At 47.9% G+C, this 13,494-nt stretch overlaps 1 protein-coding gene across 21 annotated transcripts in view; it reads left to right on the top strand.

Annotated features, from left to right (window-relative positions):
* LOC119436613 (histone acetyltransferase KAT6B) overlaps positions 1-13,494 on the top strand; it is a 133,898-nt gene that overhangs the window by 84,183 nt on the left and 36,221 nt on the right. For all 21 annotated transcript variants that reach the window (XM_049659181.1, XM_049659168.1, XM_049659146.1 and 18 more), the window contains 6 exons: positions 85-178; positions 260-406; positions 492-585; positions 677-824; positions 1,880-2,154; positions 2,913-3,148. In XM_049659181.1, coding sequence (XP_049515138.1) covers positions 85-178; positions 260-406; positions 492-585; positions 677-824; positions 1,880-2,154; positions 2,913-3,148 — 994 coding nt within the window. The remainder of the gene's footprint in view (positions 1-84; positions 179-259; positions 407-491; positions 586-676; positions 825-1,879; positions 2,155-2,912; positions 3,149-13,494) is intronic.

The following is a 13,494-nucleotide window of genomic DNA, read 5'->3' as shown; positions in this document are numbered from 1 at the left end:
ACACACTGATAGGATGTGCATGTTTGGCTTCTCGTGTCTGCTGCTCATGCTAGCACTAACCAACCTTTTCTTTTTCTTTTTAAGGAGAAGCACTGTCAGCAGAGATACAATGTGTCTTGCATCATGACCATGCCACAGTACCAGAGGCAGGGATTTGGACGCTTTCTCATTGACTTTAGTAAGATCTTTACTCTTTCTTGTGCTTTACTACATGCACCATAAAGTGCTTAGCTGAGACATATTCCAACTACTTTTACAGGCTACCTGCTGTCACGGAAGGAGGGGTTGACTGGGACACCCGAGAAACCCCTCTCTGACCTGGGCCGCATCAGCTACATGTCCTACTGGAAAAGCATCCTGCTCGAGTTCCTCGATAACTACAAAGACAGCCACATCTCTATTCAATGTGCGTCTTTTGCTATGTTTTCATAGTTTTTTCTGTTCTTGGGACAGTAGATGTAATTGTTTTATTTTTTTTCTCTCCACTTCAGGTTTGTCCTCATCAACTGGTCTTAATATTCATGACATTGCAACTACACTGCAGCATCTTAACATGTTCAAGAAAACTGGTGGTGAGAAGAGCCGGTGAGTGTACTAGCTCCTGGAAACTGCACTAGAAAACTGTTTTGGTGGTGTTTGACCATTGGGGTTGTTTGTGCTCTCCATGTTGTTACAGCATAGTCATCAGCATCGACAAACAAATGCTCAGTGAGCATATGGCAAAGGTTCACTCTGGAAGGGACCGGAGAATTATCTTGGACCCTGAGTGTCTTCGCTGGACGCCCCTGGTCACTCAGCCACAGTTCAGGGATGAAGAGCCTGAGGTTTGATTGAACTCTTATCTCCTTGCTTTTTTTCCTTCCTGATGTTTTTTCTTTAGATAATTTGAATTTTGTTTTGCAAATGTCTAAGTACAGTACCATAATGTAATGCACGTTTTTCCTGTCATCTCAAGCAGCGTCAAGTTTCATTTCTCATCCAGCTGAACCAAAGAGGGGAAAAGTTAAGCTAGGCTGCTTTGTGGATGAGTGTTGTAAGCAACACACCAGAAAGAAATTTTTTTTCTTGCGGTTGTTTTGGTATTGAGCACGGAGTTTTTGGCTAAATGTCCTCGGCCAACACTGAATGACTAGCAGCAAGTGTCAATTGTTGGTTCAGAGCAGGAACACAGAATGAGGAAGCAGTGTCAGAGCAGACAAACCGATCAAGACCCCCGGCTGCAGTGATATGACACACATAATGTAAAGCAAATGCACTAGCTGTCTGTACAAGTTCCAAAGAAATGCCACCGGTTGCTTGGGGTGAAGCCTGCTTACTGTTTCTGGCTGATGTTATTGCAAAAATATTGGCAAAATATTTTCCTTTTGTTGGTGGTGTTTCTCGGTGTAGTTTACACATTTAAATGATAAGTAATCAATTTTTTTTCCCCGGGTACTTGTATGTCTCGTACTTAAAGGGGTTAAGATTCAGAAACTTCCTTGCACAAAACTGAGAGGAAAAAATTGACAGTCTTCTTGCAGAATCACAGCTCAGATTGCAATGAAGCAGAGAGGAGATAGCGCAGTAGAAAGATTTTGTTAGAACTAGCAGAGCGTATCGGCACCTCCAAGGCAATGCGACAGCGCTTAAAAAACGCTTTTAAATTTGCACTTGGATGCTGTATATGTATGGCAGTGATCCTCAAAACATTAGGCTGAGGTTTTATTACTGAGAATGTGTTTATATTTGCAGCCCTGCCCTGACTTTGGCGGTAGGGAGTGGCAGATGTAGTATGCACGTTGGGGTTATTGTGCATTATTTCTTCTAACATATGCACTTCCTGGCATGCAATGTTTATTCACACTTACATAATATAAATTGCTGGGGATTCCCCCTTCAGGAGGAAGAGCAGCAGAAACATCAGCAACAAAAGCAGCAACAAAAGCAGCAACAGCAGCAGCAACAGCAGCCGCAGCAGCAGCAGCGCCAGCAACGTCGCCACCCAAGAGATACACCTGAAGTTGAGGAGGTAAAGAAGAAACGACCAAAGTTGATGTCGCCTGCTGTTACTGCAGCTGCAGAGCAACGCACACAAAAACAGCCTGCGCCCATGAAGAAGCCAAACCGTCGGCGTAAGAAAAGGATACCCTGGCTAAAGAGGAAGCCAGCCAGAAGGTGAGTGTGCTGGTGTCATTTTTTATCAAGCTTACATTAGCTGAAGACCAATTTAAGGCCCTCTACCTTCTCATTTTAATTTTTTTTGGCACTCTTATTTCTTTATGTAAGAGTGTTGCATGTAGACGATACTCCTCCATAAATCGGTTCCATGGTGGCTGCCTGTAGGCAACACACCGTAAAAAAATGTTTTCTTACAGAGTTTCAGTATTGAGTACAGAGTTTCTGGCTAAATGTATTCGGCCAACACTGAAACACAGGCACCAAGTGTCATTTGTTGGATTAGAGAAGGAACAGAGGACAAGAAAAGTAGTTGGGCATGCGACTTACTTCCTTTTGAAAGCAGGGCCAGAGGAGACAGACCGATGCAAGACCTCTGGCTGCAGTGGTATCATACAGCTAACTTGAAGCAAATGCGTTGCACACCAATGTTTCACATTCAATAAGAACTGTCTGTACAAGTTTCAAACGAAGCCGTAGGTGGCTTGGGGTGAAGCTCACTTCCAGTGTTCTGCCTAGATTTGTTCCCATTGGTGAAAAAGTTGACGCAACATCTTTCTTTTTATTGAATATGCTTATTGTCTGTGTATTTTGTACATTTAGATGAAAAGTAAACATTTTGTCCTGGTATTTGTGTCTCATGCTGTTGGTGGGATGGCTCAAGGCACATACCACCATTTCCTTTGGTATTTAAAAAGTGTGAGACTCTGTGACATTGCACACTCTGTGACATTGCACTTTTTTTTTTTTATTCTCAGTGTGCCACGAGTACCTCAGGCAGTTGTCAACAGCATAGAAGGGAGTGGCTCAGAGTCTGCAGATATTGCCCAGGAGGTGCCACGCGCTCCTGTTCGGAACCTAAGGCGCCTCTCTGAAGCAGCCAAGGCTGCTGAGCCAGATGCCGCAAGAGAAGAACCGCCCGCTCGAAGGCTGAGGACCAAGGAGCCTGCCCAGACACCCACTACGTCTGCGGAAGCACCGCGAGCTGCAACTGGTAATAACCCATGGCCCACTTATGATCCAGAGCTTGCTTGCATAAGTGTGAAGCCGAGCTAGTCAAAATCAAATTACGATTTAGGTCATCAGCACTACCATCATGAACATGATTACGCAGTTTCACTGAAACCGGAAAAGGGGACCTGCGACACATCCAGTGACAGCGAAGACTCCATGGCATAGTTTATTTCATCATGTGTGATCTTTGAGCATGCATGTACTGTCAGTTTAAATAGAAGCGACAAGTAATCGCTTAGCCAGTTGCTATTTTTACATTATAGTCCCAAGTGTATGTTTTCAAGTCTGTATTAAAGCGTGACACTGCTTTTTGGAGCCAAACGTTGGCCCAAATATTTTTTCATGTGTCTTTGCTCCAGGATGGCGTAGAGCATTTAGTTTTCGTTGATTGGACCCCTATATCATTCTTGATTGATTTAGCCTTTCCATAATCACCATGAACATGTCATGAAATGTTTTTTTTTTTTTTCTTATTTTCTCAAAATGGCATTTCTTGTGGTGTCACAATTTTGCAGTGCTCCCACTCCTGTGCCAAATGCGCCAAATTGCGCCAAACGAGATTTGCTACGCCATCCTGATAAAAAACAAGATTTTGCGCCGAAGTGTGCCAAAATTAGCGACTGCGCATTGTGTCTGTGGTCGCAGTGGTCCGCAGACGTGCATAGCGCGAATGACGAAAGTGGCTTCATAAATCGAGCTTCACGTTATCTATACGTCGCCGACTGATAATTCAGGCCCAATGGGGACCGCCTAAATGTCCGAATAATTGGGAGTAGGAAATTCCAAATTTGCCACAAAACAAGTGACTTAAGTTTATTCCACGAGTGGCTAAAAAAGGGCCTCATTAAAGGATGACCACTTTCGGGGATACATTCACTTCTGTGAAATTTCGCGTCACTAGCGTCAAACGTGTCGGCGCGCTTGTACTCATGGCTACAATCTGGTTAGTCCCTATCTGTAGCATTGTCATGCTGTCGCAACAGATAGACGAAAGTACAGTCAATGCATGCGCGAAATCTTCAACCTTTGGTAACATAATAGGACTGTGATTTTTTAGCGATGCCTTTTCCGTAGCACTTCTTTTGGCGCTTCGTCATTGGTAAGAGTGGCGCTCCACCTGCTACTGACATCATCATTAATGACATCAGCCAGCCATGAATGATTAATGATAAGCGTGGCATATAGAATCGAGCATAATGCATCGCTACACAATCGTGGCCCAGAAGTTTACCGCGCTATTATAGCCGAATGACGGCGGGTTTTTTAGCAACAGTCACTGTCCTTGTCGGCGCAGACATCGAAGGTGGAGCCAGCGCCGCTTAATTAACTTTTAAGTCGCCACAACTATATCGCTATTTAACGTGTCACTGAACGAACGCTGGTCGTGCAAAGCCAACACCGCTGCACTCCGGCTAGCCATGGTTTGCTTGCCCTACGCTTTGGGCGGCGTCGGTGCTGGATTAGCTAGGCTTCACTAGTTTTGGTTTCCAGGAGGTGTCGGCAACATGGCCGTCCACCATGCTGTCGACGTATCCAAGCCATGATATCGCTATTTCCGCTCAACTAGGTGGCCAGATTAGTATGGTGTCGTGCAGGTGGAGTCCGATTTACTTATACATTAAATGTTCAAAATTACTTATACATTAAATTTATGGGCCAGTGATAGTGTCTTGAATTTAGTCCGAATAATCGAGCTTGTTTGAATTGCTTGTGTGTAAATAATCGGTCGGTGCCAGTTGTGAATCGGCCAGTTGTTCAACACAGAGGCTTCAGCTTGACGAGGAAAAGCAGACCATTTAAAAGTGCCTGGTGTCATCTGAAGCAATGATTGAGCGTTACGAGGGGCTCATTAAGACTGGTCTGGCTCAGAAGAGCATTGTTGACATTGAGTCTGGCCAGGTGTTTCTGACTGATGCTAGAGCCGTGCTGAAAACATGGCTAAGCTGGCAGCTGTCAATGAAAAATTCATAAGAACTAGCATGCAAGGTATTAAGGGGTGTCTGGGGCACGATAGGGCTTGAGACGGACGTGTACAATGTCCTTCCGATGAGCAAATGATGACGAAGGCAGCAGTGGAGCTGTGGGTGGGGCCCTGTGGTGGCTGTTGTAGCGCGATTCCTGGTGGATTTTGGACTTGGAAAACCAAGTGCAAGCAACTTGACGTGCATGATCGGCATGGGCAGTGGTCTTGATCTCAAGCACTCTATTCAGTGGGTGGGCACCACCCAGAAGAAAGCATTAGGATGTCCATCGTTAATGTAGGGTTGTGACTGTATAAGAAAAAAAAGCGACAAATAACCAGCAGTCCCATGCCTGGAAGTATTGTACGCGAATGTCACAAAGGGTAATGCAGCGCCCCAATTCTGGTGGTTGTTGGACACATACATGGCCAACACGTTGGTAAGTGTTCGGTTCAGGCGTTCAGTCAGGCCATTCGTCAGTGGATGGTAGGCCGTAGTCATGTATGTTTCCTCGCACAGGATTTTAAAATGTCATCGATCACGCTTGACAGGAACTATCTGCCCCGGTCAGTTAGCAGTTGCTAAGGAGCCACGTGCTGGAGTATGACATTATGCAGCAAGAAGGCTACAATGTGAGTGGCACAGCTAGTGCGAAGTGCATGCGTAATGGGAAACCGCGTCGCATAATCTGTGGCAACGGTGACCCACTTGTTTCCAGAGGCAGATAGGGGAAACGGAGGAAGTAAATGGAGGCCAACGCGGTGAAATGGCTTGTATGGAATGTCAAGAGGCTGAAGATGGCCTGCAGGCAGCAGTGTCGACATTTTCCGGTGCTGACAAAGGTCGCACAAGCCCACGTAACGGCGCACTAAGTGGAGCATCCCTGACCAATAGAAATAGTGGTGTACGCGGTCGTATGTGCATGACGCACCGAGATGTTCCACCGTTAATGCGTCGTGAAATTCACCAGGACGGTGAAACGGAGCCGAGATGACTAATAACAGGTCAGGACCGTCGGGGAGTAAACTGCGTTGGTATACCGAGATGTTCCACCGTTGGGGCGTCTTGAAGCTGCACCAGGACGGTGAAATGGAGCCGAGATGACTAATAACAGGTCAGGACCGTCGGGGAGTAAACTGCGTTGGTATAGTGTGTCGTTTTGGAGTACAAAGCGGAGGGAAGGATCAGGCGAGTATTCTTGGAAGTCGCAGTGCCCAACAACCAAGGAGACCAGTGGGATCTTTGAGAGAAGACAGCCAGCAGTAATGACGGTGAAGGGTCGGCCGTAGTTCCCTAGTTAAGGGTGAAACTTCGCGATGGGCCAAGCTAAAGCGAGACACTGTCTCTCTGTGATCGAATAGTTTTGCTCAGCAGAGGAAAGAAGGCAGCTGCCATAAGCAAAAATGCAGTCCTGACCATGCTGGCGTTGGGCTTGAACTGTGCCGATTCCGTGGCCACTGGCGTCGGTACGGACTTCTGTGGCTGCAGATTCGTCGAAGTGAGCCAACACTGGTGGTGATGTCAGTAGTCCAATCAGCTGTCAGAAGGCTGACGTTTGTGCAGGACCCCAAGAAAGAAAATTGGCGGGGTTTAGCTTTGCTTAACCCTGGTTGATAGCGAAAGCTTCACTGCTCTGGCTAGGCCCGTTGTCGAGCTGTGGCCGAGGTGTGGTTTCGCAATGATATACAGACATGTTTGCAATGAAGTGTTTATTCATCTTTTTTTTTTTTCATGCCTATGAAGACACGGTGATCAGTAAAGTAGTGAGACTTGGTTAATCGCAGCTGGGTCCAACTCTACTCGAGCAACGACGGCAATGTCTCCTTTCAGGGCTCCGTAAAGGCCTAAATATAGTTTGATGTACTGGCGCCGCCAACCTAACCGGATGTGCAGCCAATGCGCTCCAACGCGCAAGGCGTCTACCTAACCAGACGCGCGGCCAATGCACTTCGACGCGCCGGGCGTCTGTTGACGCTCGCCCGCATGCCGATAACGTCGGATTATAAACGCGCCTTAATGCTCTCTTGTGGTTTGACCTCTAGCTCTCAATGTGAAAACTGTTGAGTCGCCGACGGCTGCCCGAGGTAGTGTAATGAAGCTTTCGCTTCAAAAGTAACAATGCATTCGAATGAGAATGTCAAGTAATTTAATGAATGTCACTTGAGCGCGCAGGTTTTTGCCTTCACCCTTTTTGGCGTATGTTAGAGTGACTAAATTTTTTGTTTTGTACTTTTAATATTTAGTTAGAGAATATTTAACATAAAAGGCATGCGCTGCCAGTGTTTTGTTTCATGATGCTTGTGGGCTAGCACAGGCAAGGACCACTTAAAACCGCGAAGGGATTCCATCATTCTTTCGAATGTTGCTGGGGCATTGCACAAGCCAAAGGGCATAACTTTGAAATTTAATGTGCACCTAAATCTAAGTACACGGGTGTTTTCTTAGATTTAGGTGTACATTAGAGAACCCCAGGTGGTCCAAATTTCCCACTATGGCGTGCCTCATAATCAGCTTGTGGTTTTGGCACGTAAAACCCCATAATTTAATAAATTTAATTTTTGAACTGGTAGAGCCCATTGGGTACCCAATCAGATTGTGGTTTTGGCACGTAAAACCCCATAATTTAATAAATTTAATTTTTGAACTGGTAGAGCCCATTGGGTGTTATAAGGCGGTCTTCTCCCTATCTTTTGTGTCAACGGAAATTTTCCATTAGCCGGGCTGAAGGTCTATAGAAGAAAACTACTGTGTGCCCCCATGCAAAGAGTCGAGGGCATCGTCAAATCGCGGCAGAGGGTACACTTCCTTCTTAGTACGGTCAAACCTCGTTACTACATACCCACTTAATGTTTAATTGCAGTTTAAACGTAGTCGCGAAGATTCCCCCACTCAGTCCCCATTGAACCCCATGTATTGGCTGATCGCTTCAGCCGTAGTCGCTCATTGCCCACTGAACGGTTAGTGCGTAAGGCACAAAATCGACAAAATCTCATGTGCGCAGGCGTTTAATTCTGGAGTTGCGACGCCGGGACGAAACCGCCAGTGATAGTGAACCTAAAACATGGCCACAATGATGTATTTCCTGCTCATACAGCTGTTGCCAATTGCCGTGCACAAAAGCATGGCCTTCGAGATTAGCTCCCGGTAACACGGAGAAGCTGCCGGCAGGGGGTGTGAATTCGCTGTCGCCGTCGAATCGAATTCAAGTAATAACCGCTCAGAAGCACATCTTATTGCGAAGCGCATTTCTGCCGTCATTGCGGACGTCGCTTTCAGGTTCCGCATACAGTCCAAACACGGCAACATTGTTGCCGCGTGCCATATGCTGTGTGTGCGAGTGAAAGCTTGGAAGGGTCAGCCGACTCAATCTTGTCTGCGCGAGGGAGAAACTTCCGGGAGGCACGGTGGGGGAGGCGAGAAAGCAAGGAGTTTACTTTGGCAGCGGCCGCATTATCTTAAAAGCGATCTGTGACGTGGAAAAAGTGCGCGCCCGCGCGGGCCTAATTTTCAAAGCGATCTGCAGACAAAGTGCAACTAGTGCCAGTAGTTTCGTGTGCACTGTGCTTTCAACGTTCAGTTTGTGTTTAAGCGAGAGACGGCACGCTCGCTGCTGCTGCCGCGCCTCCTCATTCCAGCGAATTTCCGCGGTCATCGAGCGAGACATGTTCATGTTTACCTGTGTGCGTGTTACACTGTGCTTGTTAATTAAGTTAGTAAGCGCGGCCTCAGGAACAAACTAGCTCGCGGCCTTATCGAGTTTGGAGGTACCGTCGTGGCGGCAAGTGAAGATTACCGATTTTTTGCTGCCTACCCGCAAATAAAGCCTGTCTAAGGGCGTGTGTTTCAGAGTATCGTGACGTACAGTAAAACCTCGATAATTCGAAGGTCGCCGGACCGCGAAAATTCTTCGAATTAAGCGGATTTTCGAATTAACCGAAATGAATAATAAAAAAAAGAAAACAAGCAAGAACTTGCCGCAAAAAGAAATCACCTTTATTTTCCATGTCCGAGAAAAATTACTCAAAGTAATCACCGATGCGGGATTACTTGGCGCGCTGCTTCGCCGCCCCTAGTGCCATGCTCTCCAGCTGACTCAAAAAAACGTAGCATACAAATATCACCCGCACTGCACTCAACAAAGTTGCGGACGATGTTCACGGAATCGATAACTGCCGCGAAAGCGGGCGTGGTGGTGCTTGACTCCAAAAATTTGGACTTGCTGTATATTCCGGACTTCAAAAATGCACCATCAGGGTTCCTATTGAGTTCATGCATTTTCGCACTCAATTTTTCGGACGAATTGAGACCCCAAAGTTCGATTTTGCGGACTAAATCGCTCTTTCCTAGCCGCGCTACCCAATCCTGGAGGCCGCCATGTTGGATTTTGCACTGGCTTGAATTCCAGTGGCTCGCTATATGCCTCCAAGATTAGAACGCGCGTTATCAATAGAGAGCTCGCGCAATCCTCCAGTCTCGGAGGCCATGCCATCGTTGTAACCATTTATTGTGGGATTTTTTTTTTTTTTTTTTTTATTGCGACAGCAATTATTTGGACACTTCATTCAAGCGGATTTTCGCCGTCGGCGTCGCCGCCCTGAGGATGCATACAAAGTCCAAGGGCGATAAAATCATCGCCGCGCGCCCGCCGTATGTGCGAGTGACAGCGCGCGGGGGACGCGCGCTTTCATGGAGAGCGAACGCACGGCGGAGCGTAAACGCGACTTCCTCCCTCGTGCGAAAGGCCGTGGGTGTATGGGAGGGGGGGGGGCGACTTCTACTCTCCTAACAACTGGGTACTTAGCGCCGGAGCGGTTTCTCGCGTGCACCGTATCTTGAACGCGATCTCCAGACGGCTCTGGCTCTCGCCGCTCAGTTTCGGTTGAAGCGATATAGACCGCACGAACTTTCGCTCGTGCGCGCTGACACCACGCGTGTTAATTCAGTGTTGTTTTTTTTCCCCTCAATTTTCGGTTGCTATTTTTGAACGTGGCGTGTACACCGAGCAGGTGTCTTGGAGACCCATGTCTCAGTGATCGGCGCTACCTCCTGTACCTTCGCGAGAGCTAAGCGGTGCGAAGCTCGTTTCTTGGATCTCCATGGCGAACTCCGTTGGCGGAGATCGCCAACGCGGTGGCGTTCGTGTCGACTGTACACGGAGCCGACGTCATTGCTGCGCAAATCCAAGCAAGTCGATCCTCTCCAAGCGTAGTATGAGGCAGGACATTATTAAAGATTTTTTTAAGCCGCACTAATGACTTTTTTTTTTTCGGCCGAACAGAGTTTTCCGGACTATTTTTCAGTCCCCACGAGCTCGGAAAATCGGTTGGCGACTGTACGGAGCGCCCTAACCTAACCGCCGCACGTTGCTACTAGCCGGAAACTTCGAATTATCCGAATAGAGCCGCGCGGGCCATTCAAATTATCCGGTAGAATTTGCATAGAGAATGACGGGACCGCTCAAATTCTTCGAATTAACCGAGTTCGAATTATCGAGGTTTTACTGTAGTTCTTTTCCAGCCGGTAAGTAGCCGCTAAACTGGCATTGGCGGTTAACTCGCACATCGTTTAGTGTGTACCTAAACGTCGTTCCCGGCCAACTACGTATTAACGAGGTTTGTCTGTAATCTTGTTTAGATGCTAATAGTCGAGGCAGTGCCGCCAGGTGTTTTTTTCTGACAAGCACCACAGGGGACGCCCAAGGACTCGTAGATGGTTCGATGATGTCGTTTGTAAGCATTTTCTCAACTTCCGTTAGAATTACACGCTGTTCAGTCGCAGACACTCTGTAAGGATGCCTGTGGATGGACTGGCATTCCCGGTGTCAATGCGATGAGTCACAACTTTTGTCTGGCTGAGATGGGGTGAAGCAAGATCGAAAACATCGCTATAAGCGGCTAGCAAGCGACAAAGCTTATAAGACTGAGCAGCCAAAAGGTCTGGGGCAATCATTGCGTCAAAATGTGCGTCAAACGAAGTACTGGTGTCAGAGGTTCCAGAAGACTGGGGAGCATCGATAGTAAGGGCCAGAGCGTTGCGTCTAAAGGCGCTATGCAGCCCAGCATGATACCTTCGAGAAGAAACAAACAGTAGTGCGTCTGAAGTTCAAAATAGGGATATATGCCTGGCTCGCAGAAACAGTCACAACGGAGTGAGCGAGGGCTACACACGCCTTGCTAAAATAGTGTCTAGGGAAGGAGAGATGACGTAGTCGCCATCACAAACCGCTGGATCCGAGGTCAGTGTGACACACGTCGTGGTGGCTGGTTGAAGGCTAACACTAAGGCTAACACTAAGGCTTAACATGTCTTGGTGGAGAGATAAGGCACAGAAGGAAGATCCAACTGGTGAAGGCCAGAAGAGCAGTTGATGACGGCAGAATGGGTGCTCAGGAAGTCATGGCCAAGGATGACTTCATGCGGACACTGGTGCAGAAAGGTGAATAGAACTAAGGTCTGGTGGCACGCGTAGTGCACATCTCAACGATGCAAGATGTACCGCCGTCAGCTATACGAACGACAGGCGACACCGCGGGTGTCTGAACCTTGCGAAGACGACGAGAAAAGCGAGCGCTCATAACCGATAATTGTGCCCGCGTGTCTATGAGCGCCGAAACAAGCACGCCGTCCACTTCTATGTCCAAAAGGTTTGGTCGAGTGGCCAGGGTCAACAAAGGTTTTCTGGGTTGGTTGGCCAATGCAGCATCACCTCCGGGAGTTGCACCGGTCAGTTTTCTGAAGGAGATGGAGAAGCTATGGCGACAGCAAGCGACGGGCAATCGGTGAGCAAGAACGACAGTTCTGTGGGGATGGCGATTGGCGGTCGTAGTGTGGATTCGGAGCAGCACCATCACAGTGCGGCGGGTCATTACAGGCATGAAGGGGCCAGGACCGGCTGTCTTCCGGGTGGTAATTGTACGTGGGACGAGTAGACGAAAGCTAACGATAGCGGCAATCGCGGCAAGAATATGACCTATCTCGTAACAGTTAAAGCATAATGGCTTGTCATGTGTGCGACACTGGTTTGGGTCGCAGTATCCGGGATAGGGGGGGGTCATTTGTGTGGGCGGGGAGGTCGAAAGACTTCCAGCACAGATGGGAGGAATGCCTGCGCTCACCAATTCTTCGAATGTGGCCGACCTGTTAAGCTTCAGGCATCTTGTCGTCGACCAACCGACAGAGTGCTAATACATCTCGAATGTATATAACGTATGGTTCAGTAGAACCATACAGCCTGGCGCGAAAGTTGCTTCTTGACTGGCTTCCCAAAGAGTTCCTGCAGTTTTTGCTCGCGGGTGTCCCAACTGGTTAATTCCTCCTCGTGTGTTTGGAACAAAACACGGGTCCGTTCCCTTGAGGTAATAGATGATGTTAGCCAGCATTATAGTCGGGTCCCACCGGTTGTTCTTGCTGGCTCGTTCGTATTCGATTAGCCAGTCTTCAATGTACATGTTGTCAGTGCCTAAGAAGGTGCCAGGGTCTCAAAGTTGGGTTAAGAGAATCAGTGCTGTGGTAGGCAAAGCAGCAGGCCTCTCAGTCGAGATAGTAGAATGGACCACGAGATGTCCGCTCTCACGAGATGTCACGAGCTCGACACGAGATGTCCGATTTACAGAAAAGGGGGTCTATTTACACTATGTACAAGGAGACTAAAAGTGGGGCAGCAACAACAAGGATTGCAATCTTACCCGCCAGACAACTGTCGTTAGTTCTTGCTTTAAAGGGGTCCGAACCAATTTGGAGAAAGGGAGAAAGGTATTTGAAGTGAAAATAGGCTATTTCAGAAATATTTGCCGCAAAAAACATTTCAATGCGTTCAGCAGAAGAGGCGTTATTGGCAATCAAACACGGCCTTCGCTGTTCCTTCTTTATTCCCTTGCACTGCGAAGGCTACGGCAGAGTGGGGCGGGGCCACAACGCCGGGCCTTCGAACTGTCACCGTGACGCATAGTTCAAATTTAATTTTGGATGTTAACGTAGATGCCACGATGTTCGATTTCGGTGCCCACGATGCGCTAAGCGTAAGCCAAAGCGGTTGTCCTCAGCGAGCCGCAGTACGCTTAGCCAGTGGACTCTTGGCGGCACCCCGAGGCGGTGGCGGTATCTATGCTACGTAGCCAACCGCAGCTACCAATAGCAGCTGCGTATGGGAATCCGCTTTATTACGAAATAAAGCGCCTAAAAAAGAGTGAGGAACATGAAAGAGTGTTGAAGCTCCGCTTGCGAGCTCCATGCACCGCGTACAACAGCAAAACTTGGCTGAGCTGTTCACAGCAGCGTATGCTACCTGTGGACTATGTTATTTCACCAAGCCCGAGGTGTGGTTCTGGGCCCCTTTAAGGTATAAAGACACTTTGCAATCAAAAATT

This window comes from Dermacentor silvarum, chromosome 1 (assembly GCF_013339745.2).
Source record: "Dermacentor silvarum isolate Dsil-2018 chromosome 1, BIME_Dsil_1.4, whole genome shotgun sequence".
Taxonomy (NCBI): domain Eukaryota; kingdom Metazoa; phylum Arthropoda; class Arachnida; order Ixodida; family Ixodidae; genus Dermacentor; species Dermacentor silvarum.
The sequence above is the reverse complement of the archived record's forward strand: the minus strand, read 5'-3'. Positions and strand labels throughout refer to the sequence as shown.